This window comes from Boleophthalmus pectinirostris, unplaced genomic scaffold, assembly GCF_026225935.1.
Source record: "Boleophthalmus pectinirostris isolate CB_2022bp ecotype Guang Dong unplaced genomic scaffold, ASM2622593v1 HiC_scaffold_19, whole genome shotgun sequence".
In the NCBI taxonomy this organism is placed as follows: Eukaryota; Metazoa; Chordata; class Actinopteri; order Gobiiformes; family Gobiidae; genus Boleophthalmus; species Boleophthalmus pectinirostris.
Window position 1 is genome coordinate 25,306,419 of NW_026571140.1, and position 27,202 is coordinate 25,333,620.

General features: G+C 37.6%; 1 protein-coding gene across 1 annotated transcript in view; it reads right to left on the bottom strand.

The window, feature by feature from the left end:
- Positions 1-3,308: 3,308 nt before the first annotated feature.
- Positions 3,309-27,202, bottom strand: part of lgr4 (leucine-rich repeat containing G protein-coupled receptor 4) — a 38,644-nt gene continuing 14,750 nt past the window's right edge. The window contains exons 3-18 of the mRNA XM_020938794.2: positions 21,997-22,068; positions 20,615-20,686; positions 16,644-16,859; positions 13,632-13,703; positions 12,708-12,776; positions 11,884-11,955; positions 10,868-10,939; positions 10,106-10,174; positions 9,958-10,029; positions 9,516-9,581; positions 9,317-9,388; positions 9,166-9,237; positions 8,014-8,139; positions 7,211-7,299; positions 6,590-6,643; positions 3,309-6,516 (exon numbers count right to left, since the gene is read on the bottom strand). Of these exons, the coding sequence (XP_020794453.1) occupies positions 5,141-6,516; positions 6,590-6,643; positions 7,211-7,299; positions 8,014-8,139; positions 9,166-9,237; positions 9,317-9,388; positions 9,516-9,581; positions 9,958-10,029; positions 10,106-10,174; positions 10,868-10,939; positions 11,884-11,955; positions 12,708-12,776; positions 13,632-13,703; positions 16,644-16,859; positions 20,615-20,686; positions 21,997-22,068 (2,641 nt within the window). The 3' untranslated portion in view covers positions 3,309-5,140. The remainder of the gene's footprint in view (positions 6,517-6,589; positions 6,644-7,210; positions 7,300-8,013; positions 8,140-9,165; positions 9,238-9,316; positions 9,389-9,515; positions 9,582-9,957; positions 10,030-10,105; positions 10,175-10,867; positions 10,940-11,883; positions 11,956-12,707; positions 12,777-13,631; positions 13,704-16,643; positions 16,860-20,614; positions 20,687-21,996; positions 22,069-27,202) is intronic.

Here is a 27,202-nt window from a genome sequence, read left to right on the forward strand (position 1 = left end):
TGACCCTGAAAATGTGGGTTTAGCAGTTAAAATCAACATTTCAACTTATTCAGAGGCTGAGATATTCCAAAAAGAGTTTTTTGGCGGCCATTTAAAAAAAAAATCAATATGGCCGCCATAAAGACATCTGGGCAAATGCAAACATTGATTTTCTGACTCCATATACTATAACCTTTCCAAAAACTATATAGGTTAGCAAATCCCCCCAAAATTCCCACAAAAGTATAAAAGGAACTGGACTACAACCCTCAATCTACTGAACACATGACTCAAACTGTTTCGTTCAGATGAGGCAAAAAGGAGAGGAAGAAAAACAACACATATATATATGAGGCTAAACTCAATGACTCTGTTCCTGAAGGCTGCACAGCAGCCATAATGGAAGAGGCTGAGGTAGCAGTGACAGAGGTCAGAGCAGTTACAAATGAAGAGTCTGTGGCAGATTCCCCCTGTGAGGGTTTGGACCTCAAAGACAGTGAGGTCCAAACACACATGGAACCTGTCCGGCAATGAGGAGACACTGGTTTATGAACTTGTCAATCCTCCAGACCACCCAGAAACAGAGACCCAGTCGCCTATCGTTTCAGAGCCCCTGACATTGTTGGCTAAAACTGAGAACCCTGATATTGAATTGTCAGAGCCTAAACTCACTGCTGTAAGTGAGGGTCTCATAGTTTCCAGAAAGGAAAGGAAGAAGAACAGTAAGGGCAGAAACAAAAAAAGAGTGGAGGCTATAGAACACGAGCTGTTTGGAATGTGGACTCTGCCAGAATGTGCCAATCCTTCTGTGACAGAGTTAGAGCCTCAGCCCCATGTGCTTGAGAGTAATGTTGAGACGATTATTGAGTTGATAAAAACCCCAACTCAAAAACACTGAACTGCAAATGGCCCAACCTGGAGACCTGATATCTACAGCTGGCAATGCAGATGAATCCTGCACCCCAGATGTCGATGTCATTAAGGTCAAAAACGATCTGAAGTTGGAGCTAGAAGTCCTACCAGAAGAGGAGGAGGAGTTCTTACCAGACATCTGCTCTATTACTAAATGGTCCACCAAGGCAAAGAAACGGAGGATCTACAAGCAATAGAGTTCCTGCCTCCTTCCTTCATAGCAATGCATTTATGCAAATAAAAAAAAGTATTTGAAAAAAGTTGACATTTAACAGAACAGATTTACTGCCAATCAAAAGACCCTCGTTTAAGTGTTTATATCTTAAATTTTGGCTAAACCTTTTTGCAGTTACAGAGACGGGGGCCTCCATGTTTCAGTGTAAAGCAGAGTCCTGCATGGGTTCGTTTTTGGAGACCCGCACCCGCCCGCACCTGTGTAGTACAGCATCACACTGGCCCATTAACCCGTGATTATTATCAAAGTTAAATCTGTGCCCACCCAGACCCGTTAACATTCCACCTGTTACCTGCCTGTGCCCCTGATAAATCACACACAAATTAAAAGCATCCTAACTGAAGCACTTTATGTTTTTTTGATGCGCCTCTCACCAATGACAATGCTAAATGTGGATTAAATAGGCAGTTTGAATAGGCAATAGTATGAGGTACGAAAGCTTTCAGAAATATTTGTGTGCATAGGATAGAAATCCATGCATATTTGGCTGTAGTTGATCATAAAATAAGTATTGGTAAACTGTCGAATGAGTCCAGTCGTACATGAAATGTATTGTGTGTATTTTATCCAGCAGAATACAAATTGAAAAGTTATGACATCAAGAATTACAACCACGAAAAAAAATGAAATGGGTACGCTTTCTTCATTACTAAGACAAATTCACAAATGCGATTCACCTGTCAAAAATACGTCATCACTTCACAGGGATTATTGAGCAGAAGAAACATCGATCGAGATGGAGAGATCCCCACGGACTGAACCAGGACTAAACCACGATTAAACTAGGGCCTAAACTAGGTTATTTTAATAGATCCATGGGCATCCTTTTTTTTTTTTTTTTTTTTACTGCCGATATGATACAGATAAAATGGGAGTTAGAGCTGCTGATAGTCAATATAAAAGCCGATATATTTAGTGATGTAAAAATTCACTGTAAATCTTCAATTGATTATAAAACTTAGGTCTGACTCTGCTGGATTTTAAATTATGTTTGTTTAGGCTACATTTATTGTTACTCTGCATATTTACATCATATTTAAAGACAGTAGGTCAGGCTAATGGTATATTTGCATGGTATTCTAGTCAGTAAACAAAGTAAATCTGACCCTGTTTGCTCCTCCTCCTCCTTCTCGTCTTCCTTCTCCTCCAGCTCTATACCTGTCTTGGTGGTTCTCATCTGGTCCTTCAACCTCTTCAGAGCCAGACATGTAGCTCTGTCTACAGCCTCCTCTTTGGTAGTTCCAGACATAGTGATCTCCACATCTCCTGCTTTCACTCCTCCATCTGATGTTCCTCAGTGAACTCCAACAGGGCATGGAGTGAGGACTTTCTCTGTTCAGGGTTTTTGCCAAATATGTTGTTGGGTTTTAGACTTGGACCTGGACCTGGACCTGTCCAGGTAGTTCTCATCTGGTCCTTCAACTTCTTCAACAACCAGACATGTAGCTCTGTCTAAAGCCTCCTCCTTTCGTGGCTCCAGACATAGTCACCTCCACATCTCCCAGCTTTGACTCTGTCAAAAACACCACTGTGGTCTCCGCCTGGACCTCTATCTGATGTTCCTCAATGAACTCCAGCAGGGCCTGGGGTGAGGACTTTCTCTGTTCAGGTCTCTCACTCTCTCTCTCACTCTCTCGGGCAGGTCACCATGGAAACAGCAGTGGCACAGTCTGGAATCGCAGCGTTCTAGAAAAGTGTTGGTCAGGTTTTGAGGAGTTCCGGTCGATTTAAAGTTATTATATTCTTAAGTAGCATGTTATATAATGTGAACTCTAACACACCAATCTGTATATTTCTGAATGTATTTGAAGTTGTGCACAGAACATTTATTTTATATTCTTTTAACTTCAGGAACAATTATCCTTTAAAATACCCTAAATACTACATTGAATCTGGCTGCAGTGAATGTCATGAGTCATAAACTACTGTAAGTCATTAGTCCACACAGGAAGGAGGTTGTACAAATAGCACAGCATAATAATAACATAATAGCCACTGATTTGCCTGTATATTGCGTCCAAGTGATGCCATTAAAAGTTTGGCGAGAACTTTGAACATATAAGTGCATGTTCTAACTTTTCTAATGATTCGAGAAATACTTTGCCTAAAATGTTCCACAGCATGGCATTAGGTATTTCTGATTTAATGCTATACTGTGGAATAGTAAGTGGAGTAGTAACATCTCAGTGCAGAAGCTGCTCTGTGTGGTCCTTTCAAAACCAACCAGTGTTTTTACACATAGGTCAATGGAGTACCACAAAGGTACATATTAAAATACACAATTTATGCAAATTATTTTATTCACAATTAGAACAAATTATTTTACTAGAACAAAAAACCTGGGGATCTCTGTCAAAAAGGATAACATAACTAAAAACATTAATTTAGACTGAATTTCTGTGAAACATTTTTTTATACTTTCATCCCATCTATAAAAGACAAAATAATAATTCATAGTTTATTTTTTGGCTAACAAAATAATCACAGTATACAGTACACAACCTCCCACATTTGAATCAAACAATATGGTACAAACACATGTATCAACATAAAGCAAATAGCCATGAAACAAAGCGCAGCCTATGCATTTATGGAGGTAGCTTCCTTAATGTAGCGTCCCATTCTTGATTACATTTATTCTGTCAGATTTACAAGCACTCATCATTTTACCATCACACACACACATTTGGAATCAACAGAAAAACAGGACAAAATGCAACGCCTAAACAGATTATAAAAAGTTTGAATTGAACGAACTATAAATGAACATTGCCTAAATTCCTGAGCGCTCACATGACATGCACTTGTGGATACATGCTGAAAGGGCGGACCCACCTTTATGTGTACAGTCATGCTCTACAAACACCAGCCAAACCCTGATGCACTGCAGCCCCACTCTCTGCATTAAACCTGCAGCCAGGCCCAATCAAAGGGAACATTTCCAATTACATCTGATCAAATTGTTTTGATAGTGGATCTTCAGACTGTTGCATCATTCACTGTAATACTTTCCTAATATTGGGTGTACATTGATCTATGACTGAAGATTGACATTTTGGTTATTAAAGTTCATTATAAAATATCTGGTCTGTTTCATGTTGACTCAGCTGCCTGTCTGATGCATATCCATCAGAAAACCAGGAAAACTGGGATGACTCTCATATAAATTCCTGTTTCTGTGCACACTGGAAAATAGTCTTAACTTTTTATTTTAACATTTCTGATTATGTAATTCTTGATCTAACCTGATATAATTTGTTTTGCATGTAATATTTTTAAACATTGTTTCTACTTTGTAAATCCTTTGAATTATGGTGTATTAGAGTTGTAATGTAAAGGCCATTTCCACAGCTGAATACTCTCAGGCTATCCTGCTGCTCCAACAATAAATAATGTCCTGTGGAGCATGGAGCATGGGAGCTGTGTCCAAACAGTGAAATCTGCTACTTTAATCACATTCTTAGTCTTGGTTACACCAAACCAGAGGTGTTTATTCATGGACCAGGGCGTGGAGCTAAATCATTCTTGTGCTGATTAACATCACAGACATACACAAGTTATTGCTGAAGTTACAGTGTCCTCAACCGAAGGGCGAAAGAGACCACCTCTTTTACATTCACACTCAGACCTAGAAATATGATACATGTGCTACATTTCACTTATAAAAATCATACATCCAAATAAAAATAAATTTGGGGTGAAGTTGCTTAGGAATCAACAAGAAGCATACAAATAAAACAATTTAAAAGCTTATAACAAAAACTGAGTCTGACAACATGAGATCCAAAGGCAGGCACTGTGGCAACAGATTCACTGCTGTTTAAGTCTGTAACGTGATGTGCTCAGTTAGAGTAAAAACATGTCCTTAGTAGCGCTACTCTTTGAGATCCCTTTAAATAAATGGTTGCATTTCTGTTTACACAGTAAGTACATACCTAAGTGCTTTTGTAGTCTTTTTAAATGGTAGTTGGCACATTGAGTTGAAGCGTCTCTGTTGTGATAGTGCAGGACCTGTCAGTCCTTGACTCGAGGTATGTTGTATGAGTAGTGTACCAGTGGCAGTCCTCTGCTCTGACAGAAGCAGGCCCTGCCACAAGCCTGCACCTGATCTGAACTGTCCGACACAAAAGAGTCGCCCTCGTCTGCATACTCCGACTGGGCGAGAGGCGTTCCGCTATCTGCCCAAAAGCCCTCTGTGCGCGGGCACAACGGTGCCCCCGAGAGGGTGGGACAGCTGTGCGCCTTCACCAAATGTCTGCACACAGAGGCGCTGGAGGGGCAGGTCCGGGCGTGTAGAGCCGCCTCACAACGCTCACACACCTCTGCACAGAGCTGAGAGTACAGCCCACACTCTGAGCCTAGTGTAGAAGAGCCTCTGTCCGTCAGCTCTGAGCTCCCGCCCCCATCGTCACATTGACCCTCACCTTTGACCTCTCGGGATGACCCTCTGAGGCCACGCAGACGAGTCCAGTCCTCCCTGAAGGCCGGGCTGAAAAACACGTACAGCACAGGGTTCAAACAGGCGGGCAGAGGGAAGAAGATCAGTGTGACAGACTTGGCGATCTCCGGACCCCCAGCGGACCCCGTGAGGAGAGGGGCGAAGGAGAAGGCAGCGACAGGGCAGAAGAAGATACAGTTGGTGAAGATGAGCCAGGCCACGTGCCGCAGAGCCCCAGACTGCTCCGGGTCAGCCAGCTCCACTCGGCCCAGGTGGCAGTAGAGCTGTGTGTAAACTGCAGCAGTGAACAGGTACGCCAGAGCATTGAGCAGCACCAGCACCACAGTAACACTCAGAGCCGGACTGTCGACCCCTGCGAAGGGCAGGCACAGGGGCGAGGCCTGGTCACTGGAGGTGAGGAGGGGCAGGCAGGCTCCAGCTGCAGCCAGCAGAGCCAGGACCCCAGCGGCCAGACTGAAGCGCCGCCCCCCTCTCCAGCAACCCCCATGAGAGCTGCTCCTACGAGGGGACAGCATGACCTTTCCTAGGATCACGCGCACAGATGCACTCCGCTCCACCGCAGCCAATGCCAGCAACAGAATGGACCACTCGGAGGAGAAGACCGCCAGCACCCCTGTGATCTGACAGCCAGGGCCCATCTCCCACCACACCCCAAACGAAGCGAACGAGCCCCATGTGGCCAGGTCCAGAGCAGTCAGGATGCCCACATAGAGTCCTGTGAGGAGGTTTGCTAGCGCCAACAGCCCCATTAGCAGCCTGGCAGGGGGCAGGCTGGGGGCCAGAGAGTAGGGCTGTCGGGCTGTTCGATGAGTGGGTCCAAATGTGGCAACAAGAACCAAACTGTTGAAGACCAGAGCCACCAGACAAATGAACCACACGGTCAGACGAATCATCCAGTTCCCCAACAAGTGCTCACAGGGTTTAAAGGCGCCTGAAATGTACAAAATTGTGTTGAAAATGATCTAAATATTAAACATGAATAATGTTACACTTAAAATGTTTACCCGGTGAAGGGGAGCAATGCATCAACATCGAGATCCTTTCTACTTCTTCTCCACCTACAATCAAGTATTTAGTTTATTTAGAGCTTAATACATATCATACAATAGACAATGAATGAACCACAATACACAAACAACAGAGGAATCATAAAATGCCTCCAAAGAAAATGAAAATATTGAACTAAACCCAAACTCCAAACTTTTCTTGAAACATAATCATCAATGGATCATTTAGATGGGGGCATGTTACTTAGTTGTTGTACCTTTTATGTTTTTTTTTTTTTTCTCATATTGATTGATTTAGATGCTTTAAATCAAATTTTACGTATTTAACACAACACTTTGGCTTTCAATTTTAATTTCCTAGAAGTAAACAAGGCAGACCAGTAATCAATGCTACTTAACACAAAAAATTGTCTAATTTGTTCCTCCAAAGTCTGAACTCTGCTGCAAACCACATGATTTCACTGACATTCATTGAAGATTAGAAATTACTTAATCTCACTCATGATTAAAATTCTGTTAATTATCCAGCCCTAGTGGAATTTCCCCATTTTGTTACATATAAAGGTTATCTTATCTATCTTATCTACAAATAATAATTAGAGTGTTGGACTTTCCCACCTGGTTTCTTTGCATCGTTTTCCTCTAAACTTGTCTGATCACATCCGACAAAAGCACAGCACTGGTAGGCATAGGGCACAGAGATGGACCTACAAAAAATACAGTAATTATTCAACAGAGTCTTCACATACTGCTGTACTCCAGAGTGTCCCAAAACTCCAACATCAGGAAAACATAAAAATAATGAGTTTGCCACAGACATTTATTCATTTTAATGTTTCCGCTGTTGGATTTAGCTGAAGTCATTAACCTGTATTTCTCATTAAAACAGGTGGTGGTCCTAAGTTAAAAGACGTTACAAAGATTTACACAAATTTACATGGATTATACAATAAAGAAGGAATGTAGTAGTGGATGTAGCAATATATCAAAAAATAATACAAAATCTCTTGAAATATACGAATCTTGGAACAGTTCTGATGCTGTGAGGCAAGCGTGTGACCATACAGTGAGATTTGGACACTGTTACGTTACATCAGGGGTGTGGTATCCAAACATTTTTCATCATATTGAAACACAGACAAAGCAGCTGGCTGATTGTGCACCATGGGCTGGTTGTTTGTGCAGTGAATAAATAAAATAGGTACAAACACAAATGTTTGATAATGGATTCAGGTAGAGGTCTTGAATCTACAGTAAAATGTAAAAATGTACTGCTTATGGTAATTTGGACCAATTCACCAATAATCATGAAGCTGCATTTGGTCCCTGCATAACATCCTTACAGCCCAGTGACTAATATTAAGCTTTTATCTGACATAAATGTATGGATAAATTACATAAAAGTAGCACTTGTCCCTCACCTGAGTTTGGGCAGTGTTTTTGCAGGCAGCACATTTTTCATCTGTGGATTTCCGGACAGTTTGAGTTGACTCAGTGAACTCAGTCCACTCGTGGGAATCAGAGTCAGGGAGTTCATGCTCAGATCTCTGCAAAATTAATTTTAAACACACAAAAGCCATTTTAGTACTCACCAAACACTAATTAAATTAAAATGTTCTGCTGCTACTTTCTTCTTCCATATCACAAAATAATTCAACATACTGAAGGACATGGAGGAGAAATTACACGAGCAGTATTTAGAGTTAAGGTATAAGAAGAAAGTATAACAAGCAAAAATATATGTAACGCATAACTGGTACAGATACTAGTATTACTATCATTAAATTATTTATTACTACTGCCAGTCTTAGGCTTAGGACACACTGAGCACGTATTTTCTGAACGTGTAAAAACTGCATGTTTAGGATGTGTATTTTTAGAATGCATCAAAAGTGAATGGGGGCGGCCACAGTGCCCTCACTAGGCATGTGTATGGAGAAGCACGTCATGCAAACATAGAGTTCAGAAAACAGAATCCAACATTTTATTTATGCTTTAGGGGAGCGTAGGCATTTATGAGTATTCCAATCAAATCACATACAAAACAAGCATTTGTTGTTTAACATCAACACATTGTGTGCCCGAGACAGTTAGGTGTCGTTGAAGGAGCCCAGGTTCAGAAAGACTGTTAATTTGTGCTTTAAAATTTACTTTGGAAATGCTGCCATTTGCTGTGGCCTTCCTGTGCAGATGGTAAATACAAGCCCATTCAGTTATTTTCACTGTAGACAAACACAGAGGCAGTGCCGCGCAAACATATGTCCTGCTGGAGATGCCGTGTGGCCGTCTTCGTGCACGTAAACGTTGATGCGTGCAATGTGTTTGGGGCCTTTCAACCGCACCTACTACTATTATTATTTATTAATCAACTAATTATTTTATGGAGATTACAAGGATTTAAATGCACAACAGCAGAAAGGAGAAGGCAGGGAAAGCGTTAGCTGGGTTTTTGGGAGTGACTGGATAGTTTAATCTGCCTTTTCACAAGAAAAATCCCACAATTTCCACACATTTAGAAATGAGAGATGTGTCCCTACAACTGTGGTACCTTTACAAACATTATCTGTACTCACAGGTTGGTAAGTGCTGACAGTGTGAGAAAAGAATCTTTGTGAATGACTCGGATTTGGTTCCTGCTCAGGTCTCTGTAAAAACAACAACAGCACATAGTTCAGTGTGTGACTTGTAAACATTGGGGAGGTTGTGTTGTGGTGGTTGACTCACAGCAAACGCAGAGAAGAGAGACCCTGAAAAGTGTCTCGGTCGATTTTCTGAATGGAGTTATGCTGGAAGCTTCTGCAAATTGGAAAATAAAAACATAACAATGAATATAATAAAAGTGCCACTACTCTACTTCTTGTATTTCATCAGTAATTTATTCCTAACTTAAGTTGTATCACTTTTTTAGTCATTTGTTTCTTACATTTCCTGGAGTCGGACACAGCCCTGGAAAGAAGGCAACTCCACTATGCTGTTGTAAGAGAGGTCCCTGTTGAACAAACCATCATTAAACCATCAACAAACCATAATCATTTTCACACATACACATGGCCTGTTTCAACAAAAACCTGCATTTTAATATTTTAACATTTTACCAAAGCCCTATCTCATCTGTAATAAATATGACTTATCTATGTTGTGATGTCAGCTCAAACCCAGCAATTAATGGTATAGTATTTTCTCACTTGAGCAAACTGAGTGAAGTTATTAAGATATTATATTAGGTGAAATTACTGAAATGATAATTTAGTTTTTCAATTCAATCAAGTATTATTTTGACACAGACTCAACTATCAATTCTATCATTTTTTTTCTTTTCTAAACAAATGTACACATGTATGCTTAAAAAGTGAATTGTTTCTTACAGAGTTCTCAGAAGCTTGAGGTCGTCACACAGATGAGCAGGGACTGTAGATATTTTGGTACCTGACAACGTCCTGAAAATATAAAAACAGAATGAGTCATTTTTAAAAATAAAACAGTAAAAAATACTGAAGTGCTTATGATACTCACAGACTCTCCAGGTTGTTTGTGTTTGTGAGAATGGGAAAGTTCTCCATTTTGCTGGCTCCACGCAGCATTCTGAAGAAAACAGTCCACAGAACCACTATTTAGTTCATCAATAGTAAAGTGATGTGACATGGAGCCCATAGCTTAAAACTGTGATGGAACTAAAAACAGCTAAAAACTTTTGCTATTAAACTGAAAATGCCAATGGTATTGTTAATTGTTCTGTAATTACTGGGCCTGTTCATGTGAAGGTGAAATGATTTTCTCACTCTAGTGTCAAAAGCTACAATAATCTGAGAAAGAAATAATACAACAATGTTGGAATTTATGATATTTGAGGGTTTTCTGTTGAGACATTTTTATTTAAAATTTTTTTGACAGGTAAAAGTGCACTGCGTAACATTTCTGGTGGACAGTCCGCTACCTGCTTGTCTATGTCTATATGGTGAACACAACCTGTAAGAGAACCTGTAAGAGAGGTCTCTACTTTGACAATGTTTAAATCCTGATTCAAAACGGTTCTGTTAAGCTGTGCATATGACTGAAAGGGTTTTATTCAGCACTCTTCTCTTTTAATGTTAATTTGATGATAATTATGTTTTCATTTGTTTGTATTGTGATTTTAATGTCTTTTTTATTCTGTAAAGCACTTTGAATTACTTTATGTACAAAATGTGCTACAGAAATAAACTTGCCTAATGTTAATGTACATTTTATTGTGCTTTGTGTACATTTGTATTAGGCGTGGGAAGTAGAGGTACTTACAGTGAGTGCAGTTCGGACAGGTTTTGAAACGCCGTGGCCCCCACAGAAGACAGAGGATTATCATACAAATGTCTGTGACACAAAAGGAAAAGGTCACACTGCAGTAGTTTACAATGGCACCATCTTCTGGACACTGGACATGCTTCTGAATGAGCTGGTTTGAACAGCACTAACTTCTAGAGCGAGTGAACATAAGACACAAGCTATAGACTGTGAAAGTTTTAATTATAATTCTGTTCAAAAGCTTAAAGGGCCCGATTTTGCTATTTTCTGATCTATGTTGTAATGTTGTTTACACATCAAAAACATACCTGAAGTTGTGTTTTGTTTCATTCACACATGTTTAACACACAAATCTTGCAAATTTAGGCAGAGTTCTTCGTTTAGACCACTTTGTTCCACTTTATGATGTGATCTAGTGGTTCTACAGTAAGTGCTCCGCTCTGTTTTTTAACTCCATACAGCTTCACTAGAATCAATTGGATAATTTCAGTCCTGGAATTACTGCCAATCTCTACTGATCAAATGGTAAAAAGTAGTTGTTAACTTGAAAACCACTTCATGACATCACAAGGTGGAACATAGCATTTCGAGTTTTGGAGGTGTAGTCAGACTAATAATAATGTGAATGAAACAAAAGCAAAATTTGAAATTCTAGTTGATAAACCACAGCTCTTTGATACAGTATAAGTGATCCATATAAAGTTAATGTTATAAAGAATAATTAAAACAATACTGTCTTATATTTTACTGTTAACTTGTTAACTGAAAAACAACAAAAAGTTGTCTCATCTTATGTTGATTAACCTGCTTTAGTATTTTATCAAGTGTACAATGTAATAAATCCTATAGCTAAACACCAGTCTCAAGCCCACTACTGTTGAGTTAGTAGCAAACTTTTAAGCCCTGTGTCCTACATGAGGCTCACACAGAGAGACCGCGCTGGTATTTGTCCCAGTCATTAGTGTGTCTAGTGTATTTGAGCGTAGTATTAGTGGATCAGAGAGTGACCTTACATGGTTCGTAGCAGGGGGTTGTTATGGAAGGCCCCTTCAGGTATGGAAGCAATGTAGTTACTGTGAAAGCCACTGCAGGAAGAAGGTCAAAGAGACAATCAAGACTTTGGCTCCACACAGCAGTAAACATTATCAGTGACAATAAAGTTTGTCACACAAACTCTGTTTCTGAAACATTATAAACTGTTAAAAAGTTATTACAATATTTTTGGACTGAAAACATTAGTTGCTGCATAGCTGAATAGCTAAATAATATGTAAATTTAGTTTTTCATGTCTACAGGAAAAATTTACATTGCAGAAGGTCTTGACATGGGAGGGACTGTTAAGATCCATAACTTTTAACACACTAAAATTATATTACATATATATTACATTAAACATGTCTTTGCATATGCTTGTGTCGTATCTTTTGTAAAGACAATGTCAGAGCTGAATATTATTTTCTTCACTTAAACATTTAAAGAAGCAGCAAATTTAAGGATTTATATGTATACTTATTACTTTAACATCTAAATGTAATTTGTAATAAAAGCTGCTAATGTACAATCCATCTTCTATTTCCAGACTTCAAATGAGAGTAAATGAAGGTAATTATATACTGTGTGTCAAATTTGAGCAAATGCATCTGGAATGTGCGCCAAATAAGACTCATGTCCAAATAATGAATGAATTGTAGGGCTAATTTCAAAGCAAGCTCCCGTTAGCCACTATATCCGAGTCCCTTTATATGCAGTGACAAGACTTCTTTATGTAGAGAGACTATCCTCATTGTCCCATAACAAAATGCACCCCTCAGGGAGCTCCAGAAGGACGGATACTCACAGCTCTTTAAGTTTGGGCAGGGCCTCGATCGCTTTGGGAAAAGTCATCAACTTATTGAAGTTAAGATCTCTGCAACACAAATTATAGGAACAGGAAGTCACAAAATTGTTGCATATTTTAAGTATGTGCAGTCTAACAGCTTAAGCATTTTAAAGAAAATGTACAGTTTTCATGTATGAGGCTAATTTACCTCTGCTATTGTCTTAAATGCTAATAATAAGCATATTGATCCATTGGTCCATTATTTATTTATACCAGTTTCTATCTATGTGCTCTCAATGGATGTTGTTATGGAGATATGGCAGATTAGGATATTGAGTATATTGCCTTCGACTGTAAAAACTATTTACAAAAATAATCACAAAACCAACAAAATGGCTGATCACTTACCTGCAGTGTAATCTTCTAAATGAATTTAGTGATCTATGACTGTTTCTAAAAGGTGCACTATGCAACTTCTCTGGTGGAGATGTTATTGTTAAAATACTTCAAGTGATTTCTTTCCTTGGAATGCCTCTGTGGGGACACCACCTTGAGTAATGAAAATACATATTCGCACATTCTAGATAAATAAGTTTCAATGTCTTACTGGGGAACATTACAAGGAAAGAAACCAGTTGAAGACCTGTGCCTTCAGAAATTTCATTATAAACTGTTAAGGATACTAAGTGTTTTTATGGGACCAAAATGCACTAAATTCTCAATTTTGAGGAAGAGTGACACTGGTTAAGAAGACAGACTTTTTCCAGCCGGAGGAAGTGAACAGTGGGAGGGCACAGTCGATAAGCATCGTGTACTTTGCTCTATTTATCCTGGAGCAATTAAAGACGGAAGTGGACACAATGATGTCTGGAGGAGTGGAGCAGCAGAGGGCGGGGAGCTGTTAATGTACACAAACACACTGCTATTACAAACATTACTCACAGAGTCTCCAAATTCACCAGACCAGCAAAGCACTTCTCCCCTATGGCCTTAATACGGCTGTTATGGAGATGCCTGGGAAAAGACAAAGCGTTGAAACCATTAGTACAGTAGACATATATAAATATATAAGAATGTCAAGCACTATCTGTATGTTTAGTATTTTCATGGGTTTCAGCTTCCTGATATGTTCAAAATTTTAAGAGCTTTACACCATTCGAAAGACATAAAATGTTGTTTTAAATTGCTATTTGCAATGTGAACGGTCCTATTTTTTTTTTTGTCATTCTGTAATCCATGGGTGGCTTTTAGTATAGTATAGTTTACTATGGATAGTAGTACTGGTAATAGTAGTAGTTGTAGTAGTAGTAGTAGTAGTAGTAGTAGTAGTAGTAGTAGTAGTAGTAGTAGTAGTAGTAGTAGTAGTAGTAGTAGTAGTAGTAGTAGTAGCGTATTAAACAGAAATTTAGCAGAATATGTTTAAGTAAGAGAATGTTCTGATAAAACTACTCTTTAAAGAACAAATCCTACAAAAAGTAAGGGAATTAAAAGTATGTAACTTTACTAGTATGATGCAAAATGATGTGAATAGACAGTAAGTCTGTGGTTTAGCGCTTAGGACAAAACCTAGGTTCATTTGTGAGAAGCAGTGGTTTGTGAATCAGGTGTGTCTGAGTGTGTACTTGAACAGGGCTCTTCTTCCTGTTTATCCTGATGAGTTTACACTGGGCCTGAAGCTAAACCACTCTGCACCCACCACTGTTTATGTGTGACTGGATGTATAAAGAACACTACGCATCATTAGTACCAAACTTGTGCCACTATCCAACAAGATTTTAGTCAGACCAGATCAGTATTATGCACATTTTATTTTCAGTCTTCTATGTGTATCTTTTATGTGCCCTTGTCTGGATTTTTGTTTTAGTACCTTCACATTTTGAGCTGTATAATAGGCCAAAACATTTTATGTAGATATAGCTATAGATACTAGCTAAAAACATTTCACATTGTCCTTTTTATTTATTTATTAATTGCAGTTAATGTTTTATTCCCCATGTCTTAGTCTAGAAAGGGCTTGGGTTATCCTGTTAACCCTGCTCCAGGGTTTTATTAAGGCATAAAGAATCATGATGTTTTCAGTGGCAGTAAATCTCCCTTCAAACTGTGTTATTGCAACAGGCCTAATTTATGTAAATATGTGTGGTTATGTGGAGAAATGGTATGGTCACATTGAAAAGTTCAGAAGATATATTTGGCTTTCTTGGTTGTCTATCCTGGTCCAGTCCTGGCTGCAGTCTGTTAAATACTATTGATATGGCGTACGCTGTACACCAGATGACCTCCCTGATACAGACTCTCCTTTTATCCCGACGTGGGACTTGGGCAGACTCAACAGGTACTTGTGACCCCTGTGACTGTCCTAAATGTGAAGTTATAAATATCCTAAAGTGGGTTAATGTTTGTACCAGAAATGCCCTTAAATCGGACATACAAGCGCTCTCTGCCATAACACAGCTGTGGTGGAGTTTATGTAGGTCTTAACTGGAGAAATACTTATCGCTCAATGATTTCAACTCCCACTACTTCTCCCTCAGGTCATTTTTGTAAACAGTGTGCCTCTTTAATTAAGCCTACAAACTCTACCAGCAGGTTGGTCCTGCTGAGTTATTTAGGATATAGGCCTATGAGGGCCACTATCAGAGCTATTGTGGAGGATGTTCACTTTAATTAATACCAAACAGTGTACTACTTAAGACTGTAGTTCAAGATGACCGTTGTTACATTACATCACATTACAATATATGCCTATGACATAAATAGAAGAAAGTAACTAATACTGAAGTTGTTCAAAATGGCTAGGAAACATATTATAAAATGTAGAACAAAACTCACACTATGTTGTGTAACTGTTATCAGGAAAAAGGTGTTAAATATCACTTTATGACATTGAAAAAGAATAACTGCTCAGCCACAAGGACTGGTCCTGACACTGGGCTGATAAGATACGGACATGATGAGAGATGGCTGCACATGAAAACACATATCTCAAGCTCAGCACAAATCTAAAACTAAACATAAAATAACAGATATAACACTAGAATAGTGTCTAGTTATGAAACGGGACATTTATTTGGATAAACCAAGTCTAAACCAGGACACAATCCCCAAACTAAACCAAGAGGGAGGCTGGAGGCTTGAATTCAAATGAAAGATATACCTTGTAATTTTGCAATCCTGCATAGAGCTGCTGTCCTATACATTTTGTGTATTGTATATATAATTTTTTATATTTAGTTTTAGACAAAGTAAATTTTATTTCACCTTCTTTTTTGGTTTTATTTTATTTCATTCATTTTTTTTTTTTTTTTTTACTATTATGACTTGTACATTGCACCAAATTGCAAAGGGACATTCTGTAAATCATGTTTGCTAACTATGGCAACAAGGCTTTTCCAATTCTGACAATATCTACACAAAATGTCAGCATAGCTTGGCCTATCACAATAACAAATTGTGACGTGTGACATATTGCATATTAGATGATGAATGATAATATTTAATCTCAAATTGTGCCCATGACACAATAACCCTAAAACAGGATTATCCTCTAAACACTATTATAAATGTACAATATTATTAAAAAAAAAAAAAGTTGGTTGTAATCAGAATGAGTCATAAAAAACTATTTATTAAACCCTCTGCATCTCTGATGTTATGATGGTACAGAAAAATAACAAAAAAATCCCCACTAGTACAAATGAAAAGTACCCACACTAAATATTAACCCCCAAAATGCTTGTTCAGTCTCTAATTTACAGTCAATAACAAATAAGTAATTATAAGTCAATATAGTAATTATTGTGACAGCCTACGCATAGCCAGTGCAGACAGACTACCATCTGCATATTTGGAAATGTCACAAGTGATTTATAGTGGATGCTTTCGATGCAGAAATGATGTTACACGAAGCTGACAACCATGACTCAAACTCCCATTTAAACAGATGAGACTTACAGAACAACGAGACTGGTCAGGTTAGCAAAGGCGTTGTCTGGTATGTGTGAGATGTGGTTCAGTGCCAGAGTCAGGGCCTGCAGATTGGCCTGGTGTCTGAGAGAGGCCACCGGCACCTCCGTCAGGTTGTTGTCATCCAACCAAAGATGGCGGAGCTGCTGTAGCCCCTCGAAGCTGTCGTCCGGGACACTGGTGATGTGGTTGGCATCCAAACGCCTGTGGATGAGAGGAGGAAATATGTGTTATTAGACACTAGAAGTACAAGGTTGGACTATCAGTGTGCTTGCAAATGTTATTTTATGGCAAGAATGTGATGTTGTGGACTATCATGTAGAGCGGGCTAATATGAACATTTTAAAAGACTAAAATGATGAGGCTCACAGCAGCAGTTATATAGAGAGAGACAGGTGACAATTGAGTCGATGGATCCGGAAGTGCCCACATGGTCACTTCCTATTTGGAACGTGGCGGCTAGAGAGTTAGTTATGTCCATTTATATATACAATCTACAGAAGAGACAATTTCTAGAAAGATTTGGGATGTACTTTAACATAAATAAATACTCAGTTCACAACCTTGGCCTTATATTCTGCGTCAATTTTGCACTACTTTTTTAAACTATGGCTGTGTATGTACAGTATATTGAGGTGTATCTCAGCAGCAGTTTTTGCCCAAGCCAAATATAAACACACTGAAAAGAATTCTCACAAGATTATTTTCCACATATCTGCGCAATCTTATATCTCATATGCAATTTTATCTTGTGAGATCTTGTGGCACGAAATCTTGTCCCATCTGAAACTAAATGTAATGTATTGTGTGCATGTGTGTATGTACTGTACGTGCCATCTGACATGAGATTTGTCTATTTTTACATTCAATCAAAGTACATTGTGTGATGTGATTAAATCTACAATATTCAGAGACATAATTTTGTCTTGACTTGGTAAGTTTAGTATTCATTTTGGTCCAAACTTTGGGGTGGTTATTCATTGGAATCACTCTGTCAACACAGGTATGTCCTTAGATAATAGAGCTTTATTATAATAGCTCAGAAGTTGTTTATGTTCAATTATAAAATCCTTAAAAGCTCATGATGAGTTCTAACCACTGGAGTGGCACCATTTTCACAGACAGGGCAATCCAGTCTGAAACATTTATTTTTAACAACAATTATGAGAAAACTAGTGAAGTAGTTACCTACAATTATGTGCTCAAGACACTGGTTCACAATCACATAGTTGGCAGATTTCCAGTCAAGGGTAATACATATAATTACAATGGAGCCGTCTCATGTTTGTCCTTGGATTCTCACAGTAAATATTGTGCAGGAACTTACAATCTTTAATATTTTCAGTATTGTTTAACATAGTATAATGAAGAAAGGAATGTTAAGACAGATAATAGTGTTGTCATGTACATTTTCTGTTCTGATATAGATGAAGCCTATTCTAAAATGATTCAGTAAAGGTGAACTGTTAGAGTTTTTTTTCAGTATCAATACTTGTTCAAATGATTATCTTATTTTGATACTGGAGATACTGGTTTTAGTATCTGGGTATCAGGGTATTTTATTTTTTGATACCCCAATTGAGTGTCAGTCCAAGCCAAGTTAATGTATATTTTTGTTTAGTTTATTGCACTCAGAATCGCCCATTACACTCCCATCTTAACATTGTCCCATATTGAACCACTGCCACCTCATGTACCTTCAACAAGTAACATAATTTCCACTATTTTGAATGCACAGTCTCACTATTCACTGAAGCATTAGTTCAAATTCTTTTTCTCACACTCCCTCAAAATTCCACAAGTGTCTGGGCTGGAAGAAAAACAGAGTTGATTGACATGAAGCCTTCACTTTTTTTTTTTTACAAACATTTTTCAGAGGAATATTACTTGAGCCATCTGTTACACACAGAGGAAGTTAAGGACAATATCTATGTACTGTTTCTATTAATTTGTACATTAGTTTCAAAAGATGAAAGGAGCTGAAGGTGAAGCATCATAAAATGATTCATTTTGCAAAAATATTATAACTCTGGTATACTCTCTGTAAGCTCTTGAACAATTTGAGCCCAATTTACTACGGTCAGAGGTGTTAAAGTTTCAAACTTCATACAAAGAATAACACTAACAGTCCATAAAAAATATAATGTAATTTCCTCAAAAACAAACCTGGAGTTGTGTTTTGTTTCATTCACACATTGAATGGTTTGATTGTTTGAATTATCCATTATTATTAGTCTGACTACATTCCCAAATGCTCTCTTCCACCTTGTGATAACATGTAGTAGTTTTCAAGTTAACAGCTACCTTTTACCTTTAGTTCAGTAGAGACAGGCATTTCCAGGGTTGAAATCAACCAAATAATTTTGGTAAAGGTAAATTAAAAGTGAAAAACAAAGTGGAACACTTCCTGTTTTACCACATGACATCACGAGGTGAAACATAGTGTTTTCTGTTTGAGAGAAGAACTCAGCCCAAATATACAGGATTGGTGTGTTAAACATGTGAATGAAACAAAACACACCTCCGGATATGATTGTCATTAGGAAACAACATTATAACATCGTTCAGAAAATTGTGCAATATGTGCCCTTTAAATGAGTATCTAGTTTCAATGCTAGTGTTAGTATTGATTAGTACTGAGGTCTTGATTTTTTTTTTTGACAACCCTACAACATTGTCACTGTTCTTGTGCAATTCTGCTCTAGCACAGTGGTCATGACATCAGTGTAAATTAAAAAGTGTAAATTAAGACAGATCTAAGTGTGTTTCTACATAAACAGTGTGATCGGTCCATTCTCATCACTTAGAATTTGCCTTAATGTTGAACAAGGGACATTTGGAGACTAACAGGAAGTGTTTCTGCAGCAACTATGACCTTACGGATACATGTATTTCACTTATGATGACAGATCTTAAAGTGCTGTCATTCACGATGCAAAAGCTGCTCTGTTGATTTTAGTCTAAAACCAAATTAACCCAGATCTCGTTTGCATACATTTGTTACGCAAATATTGATCCCTGGGGGCATTTTTGTTCTTTAATAAGTAAACACGCAAAACAACACTTGAAGATTCTTTTAGAGAAATAATTATAATAGAACTAAATGTGTACTATGTAATATTATGGTGGAGGGTACACCTCCAGCTTGTCTCCAAGGAGATGTTGTTGCTTTGTCTGGAAAGTCTCACAGTATGGCATTAAACATATATATCTCCATGAAGACAACAAGTGTTGCCATACAACCAAACAGCAAATCAGATCTCAAACATTTTACCTGGTTAGGTAAAAGTTAAATAAAATAAAGATCTGTGGAGAGGCAAGCCACTCAAATTTAGAATACATCAAGGTATTGAGCTCTGGGACATTTCGGGCAAAGTAGCAGAAAAGACTTTAAAGACAAATAATTTTTCTGGATAGCAGTCGAAAAATCTAAATTTCAATAACAGTTTCAAAATTTCTGTCATGGATCACTCCTGGATGAATAATTGCACCAACTCATTTACACAGTTAAAGGAACCTTCACCAGAAATGTTACATACTGCACCTTTAACTTGTCATTTAGAGAACTTTAAAAGCTGTAATTCTTACGTATTTATTAAAGACGGTCACTTAATGATTGCTTTACTTACTATAAATGCCCTAACTAGGCCACCCCTGTGTTAACACGCATTGACCCTTCCCATATAACCAATAAAGGACTTTTATAATATTTGCCTCAGACCTTTTTGATCTCTTCCTTGTTCAATCAGTTTTTTATACTAAAGCATGGTCTTCTTTACTCTATGATAATTACTAAGCTTTCTGAAAACAAATTTAGGTCTTTGTCAAAATCACTGTTGAACGACATACATCATAATTAAGTGTGTCAACAGTGATCAGAGTTTAGACCCCGGTACGTTGGAAGCATAAAGGAAAAGCCCACTTAAACCCAACAAAAGCAGCCTGGTCACATGACTCACAGGGACTGGAGAGAGTGGAGGTTCTTCAAGGCGCCACTTGGCACAGTCCTCAGTTGGTTGTTTTGAAGCATCCTGCAAGAAAAATGTATATTCAGAAATTATGGTTATACAAACAAAAATAGCACAAGCAAACTCATGTGTTTTAAAATTAGGCTATTTTCAAATCTGTTATAATGTTGTTTCCTCATCACAAACAGACCTGCAGTTGTGTTTTGTTTCAATCACACATGTTTAACGCACAAACTCCACATATGTAGGCTGAGTTCTCCTCTCTGAAATGAAATGAAAAGACTGTTCCATTTTGTGACGTCACATATCAATACAGGAAGTGCTCCACTGTGTTTTTAAACTAGATACACCTTTAATAATTTGGATAATTTCAGCCTTGGAACTGCTTGATGACATCACAAGGTGGAACAGATCATTTTGAGCTTTTGAGATGTTGTCAGATTAATAAAAAAAGGGTTACTCAAACATTTGTGAATGAAGCAAAACACAACTATGCATGTTTTGATGAGGTGTAATGGTCAATTTAGCAGCAGCTACAACAAATACACAATGGCAACACCACACTCTCGCCTAATTTACTTTTGGAGTTTTCAATCCAATCCAGTCAATATACCAATGCATTGAAATACTATGAGATTATCTAAAATGTAAATTCTTGACATATTTATACTGTACACAAGAACAACCTGTAATAGAAATACATTTTAAATAAGTGCAAGTTACAGAAAAGAAAGGGAAAACTGTGTTAACAAGATTGGATATACTGGATGTCTTATTTCTTATGCTTACTTAGTACACAATTTATGCTCCATTACACTGGAACAAAGTATCACCATCAGTAAGAATAAATGTTAGTAGAAACACGTCATCCCAAAAAACAAAACAAAGACTTCCTTGTATTTGGACCTCAATGGTTACAAAATGGTTGTTCCAGTCTTGCTTATCATCACATAACACTGGATTTGCTTTCAGCCGTGTAGTTTTACCATTTGAATATAGAAAAAAAAAGTTTCCTCCCCCAAGTGTTTGTGCTTCTTATACAACGTTTCAGCCGCAGGTCAACAGCACTATGCAATGTTAGCTTAAGGCAGAGTCAACATGTAGCGGCATTGTGTTTTTACTGTATACACTGCAGATAATAATCAAGAAAATTGTTGTGTGTCATTTTTACACCCAAATATGCAAAGAAACATAGTTTTACAATTACGATTAGTCATAGGTAGATAAAGTTGTGTGGCAGTGTACTAAAAGGACCCAAGTGTTAGCAGACTTGTGCTAATATTTGCTCTCTGGTGTGAGTGGAAAAGTTCACAGGACCGCTCTAAGTGAGGGTCTTTGTACAGCAGGTTTAAGGAGGAGGAGGCCACACTTACAGGACTTTGAGCTGATGGAGTCCAGACAGAGCCTCAGGGTGAATGAATGACAAGTAGTTTCCCGCCAAACGCCTGTTAAACACACAAACAACAAATATAAGATACACTTTCAATATTTGGATATGTTTTTTTTTATTATTACTTACTAAAGTTTTCATTAATATTTGAGTAATTCTCTCTTTTTTATATTTTGCATGAAAATATTACAAAATATGTCTATGTTTATACAAAATTGCATTTTAACAAGTAGGGGTGTAATGATATCCAAGTTTCACAGTACAATATAGTCATGGTATGAACCTCACGGTACGATATTTATTGCGATATCATGGGAAAGCTCATGATATGGTGGGGAGGCTCACGGTTACAGATGTAACAATATCCAAATCACTCAGTACACAATTCAGGCAGATGGACGTAGACAAACTTTATGGATCCATAAGGAAAATTATTCAGACACAGTAGTTCACATATCACAATAGATTATAATAACAAAGAGCAAAAATATAAATGGTAATAATAAAAAATAGCAAGAAACTGGTGCGAAATAAGGCATGATTATACAAATGTACATGTATATTTCCTGATACATGCTTGAGGGCATTTTATTTAGATTTAATGTATATTTTTTCCTAAAAATAACAGACTTTGAGTATTTCCCATCACTAGAGACCCCCTATGCTCCGTCCTGGGGTGTCAAAGACATGTGTGTTTGCCACGGCCTGTTGTCACTTCGTTCGTCACCTCCAGCAGATTAGGCTGGTCCTGGATCTCCCCCGCTCCTATCGCCTTCTGACCTTCTCACACTCACTATTCACGGATCCCAGGGGCCACATAAACCACGTGTCTATAGCGGATATTATTTTAATAACGTTTTTTAATACCCACATTGCATCTACTCAGTCAGCACAGTGGACGTTTAAAGATGGTGCACTCCGCCCTTTCCTGGAGGGTGCAGAGGAAGTGCATAGGAAACAGGGGTGTAAATAAGGAGGGTGCAGGCTGAGCGGAGCACATATCCCCAGTATATTATCTGGCCTGGGAGATTAGCAGCAGATTTATCACTCTGCAACTTGAGTCCAGGCTGAATTCCCTGCAACAAGAGCTGCTGGGTGTGAACCAGGACCACAGCATTTGGAGTCCAGATGCCCCTGAAGCATACGGGGGGTAAATCTATGCAGGTATACAGCACAAAAAATGTAAACAAATATGGGAATAATAAATGACTGAAGCATGGCTGCCAATCTATGTCGACACCATGGTTCCTCCAACTACCATTAATCATGCACTAACACTTACAAATACAGGCTAGACTTAGAATAAAGCGATTGCACAATATTATAATAATACAATGAACTGATATCAAGACTGGATCAAAACTGGTTGGGAATTAGGCCAATTAGTCAAAGGTGCACTATGCATGTTTTCTTGTGGAGGGTCTACTACCAACTGCTCTCCATGGAGCTGTTCTCTGGAATGTTCCACAGTAAAGCATTAAAGTCATCTATGTCTATGAAGATAAACAGAAACAAAACTAGTCCAAGAAACAGGTCAGAACTGTGGTATTTTCAGCAATAAAAACACCTGTAAATTGAATAAATGCAAAACCGTCAAGTTGAATAGAGTACTGTGGAACATTCCAGGTAAAACAATCACATCCCCATGGAGACAAGCAGATGGTGAACCCTCTATCACAAAAGTTATACACTGCACCTTTAAGTAAAACACTGCCCATTTTTTTCCCTTAGTTTGTTTTTGTTGTGTTGAATGGTATCTAGTTTGGTGCATCTCTATACAATTTTTGGTATAGTGAACAAATGTCTAAAATTTACAAAATCTAAACTAAAAACTGAGATTTACAATAGATAATAGATAAGGCTATGACAGCAAAAACACAGTAACAGTAAATCAATTTCTTAAGGAGCAGCGGTGCAGACAGCTGACACACCTATAACTGTTAACATGTCATAGGTAAGACTATACGCAACCTTATCATTATTGCTTTATAATCCGTGAAGGGAACAACTTCAGTGTGTGCCTAACCTGTTTTCAGTCGTTAAATGTCTCCAAATGTTTCCATTGTATTTGCATAAGAAATACAGTAAGTGTAGGAAAAGCTCCATTAATAACGTTAGCTTATCAAAATGGAGCTATTGTGTTATTCTGTTGTTTTAAGCATGAGACCTCTCTGGCAGTAGTTCTTGTAACATCTAAATAAGGGGCATAAATCAAAATGAGTCTACGGTGACATAAATCTTGCCTGGAGCTGTTGAATCATGTTTGTTTCTCTGCAGCCAATAACGTCGCTCTGTTGATATGACCTCAGAGTTTGAGAACTTAAATCACCCACAGACCGCAGCCACTGTCACACGCTACCAGCCATGTGGCCATGTTAATGAACTTTATAACAGCATAACTCAATATAATGTAAAAGCAATTACACAAGGCAGATGTTTTATGCCAGATGCCCTCCCGAAAGCAGGAAGTGTGGAAGCAGCAGTAAATGGGAAATAGGGATGCACAGTTATACATTTTTTATCCAATCGAGAGTCAGTTGTTTCACATTGGCAGTGATCAGCTAAGGGCTTTTGAATTGAGAGATCCACAGCCAAAGCTCTGTCAGTAAAAGCATATGATTCACTGCTTTTATCTTTACTGTATTATTTGTCTATTGCGCTTTTGACTGTTTTAATATTTGTTTTGTAAAGCGTCTTTGAGTGTCCTGACAAGCACTAAATAAATAAAATGTATTAATATCATTATTATGTGGTTTGGAGCAGATGCAAGGCTTTGAAGGAAGAAATTTTACTAGTTTTTGTGATAAATGGCACTAATTAGAAGTATGTATTCAAAGCCATTTTAAGTCAAAATAAAATGAAAACATAAATTGTGTTTAATCATTTCCAGAAAAACTCATCACCCAGTCCTACTGAAGTAATAATAAAGCAATAATAATTAGGCAATACAGTAACCAATAAACCTAATCAGGTCATTTGTGGTTAGAACTATTATCTGGGTAATAATTTAAATCATAATTCCCTTATTGATTATTAAATATGTAAAGTTTTAATTATCTTTTATGTTGTTATGTATATATAGAGATATAACTGGAGTCACAATTAAATAAAATGAATAGTCCTATAGTTTCAGTGTATAAAGACCAGTGCCTGTTTTATGTGTATGGCTCATTAACATTACCTTCAGATCCATTTGACAAACCTGAAATGGAAACCCCAGCACAAATTGGGAAGAAAAGTAATTCTGTTGATTTATTAGCATTGTCTTTTATTTACAATTGTCTATTAAAGGTTTAAATCATGGCCAGTGTTGTAAGTTTCCCAACATAAAGATGCTCTCACCTCATGCATCTTTCAGCAGACTCAGGACGTGTCGCCTCAGGGACCGACCAGACCCAAGAATGTGCTAAATCTCAGGAAGAGAAAAGCCTAAATCCTCTCCTTGTGAAACTCCACTCCCACATGTCTACCTTTGTCAGGAGGGAACACACTGAGAACCGCCCTGTGCACAGGGGCAAATGCATCTGCTCTATATACCTACACCTATATATACACTCTAAGACAGTTAAATAAGCACATTAAAGGTCCTATATTATGCAAAATTGACTCTTGTAAGCTTTAAGCCATGTTAGAATCTTGTTACCTCATCAAAAACATACCCAGAGTTGTGTTCTGTTTCATTCACACGTTTGAGTTTTATATATATGTATATCTATATCTATATCTATCTATATATATATCTATCTATATATCTATATATATGTATATATATATATGTATATATGTGTGTATATATATATATATATATATATATATATGTATGTATATATATGTATATATGTATATATATATATATATATATATATATATATATATATATATATTATATATATATACATATATATATATATATATACACATTATCAATCTGTTTACATCTACAAAGCTCAGAATGCTCTGAAGCAATAGTTTTCAGTACAGATTAGCAGATCCAGAGCTGAAATTATCGAAATGATTCTAGTGAAGATGTATGGAGTTTAAAAACACAGTGGAGCACTTCCTGTATTTCCACATGACATCACAAGGTGGAACAGAGTGTGAGTCATGTGTGAATGAAACAAAATACAACTCCAGGTATGTAACATAGACCAGAAAATAGTGTAATGTAGGACCTTTAAGCTAACTGTAACTGTGATAGGCCTGTCACGATAACAAATTTCGCAGTACGATAAAATATTAGAGAATTACTTGTATAAACGATTATATTGAAAGTACTTCATACCACTGACACAAACCAAGATAAATCCAGTATATACAGTAAATTTTTAAACTGTATTATCAAAGCTGCAACAAATAAATAGCCGAATGAACCAATAATTAGCCATAGAAGTTATTTATTCTTAGCCAGGCTGGTGCCACCTAGTGCCTCTGCTCAATTTAATTTCTCTCCAGCGACTAAGTCAGGAATCAGAATACACTAGACAGTTTGGAAGAACACCAGAAGTGCGAGTCTGGGCACCATCCAATCAGCGAAGAACCATACAGTCTGTGTTGGCAATGATTCCCGAGAGTGAGGATTTAAAGCCAGAACAAAGAGAATGTTTGGTGAATTTTATCAAGGGGAAAGACGTTATTGCCCTTCTTCCTATGAGATTTGGGAAAAGCTTAATACCAATTACATTACATACATCCAGCTCATTACATATATCATGAGCAAATAGCAGGCTAATTTATTCTACCCTGTACAGCTTACATTTTATCTTATTACATAAAATGTCAAAAATGGTGCTTTTGCAAAGAAATTGTACAAAAGATAAATAAATTGAGCCCCAAAAATATCTTGTTCAGCTTTCATATATTGAACGATACAGTAATTATCATGACAGGTCTCAGGTAGAGATGTAAATGCTTTGCCTGAGATTTGCCCCAGTAGGCAAGCAGGTGCTGCCACCAGGCCAAGTTGCAGGTCAGATCTGTGGAGAGGTGACCACACACACACACACACAGTGTAGGCCACCATGCAGTTTTTTGCAAGAAGATGGAAAATGTTAGTCAAACATATCATAACACACTACAGTACATAAAAAAAAAAAAAAAAAAAAAACAATTTCACAAAACAAATCATCAACAAATCTTATATTTATATACAATGATGTGGGAATAAAAGCAATGGAAAACAATATGTCACA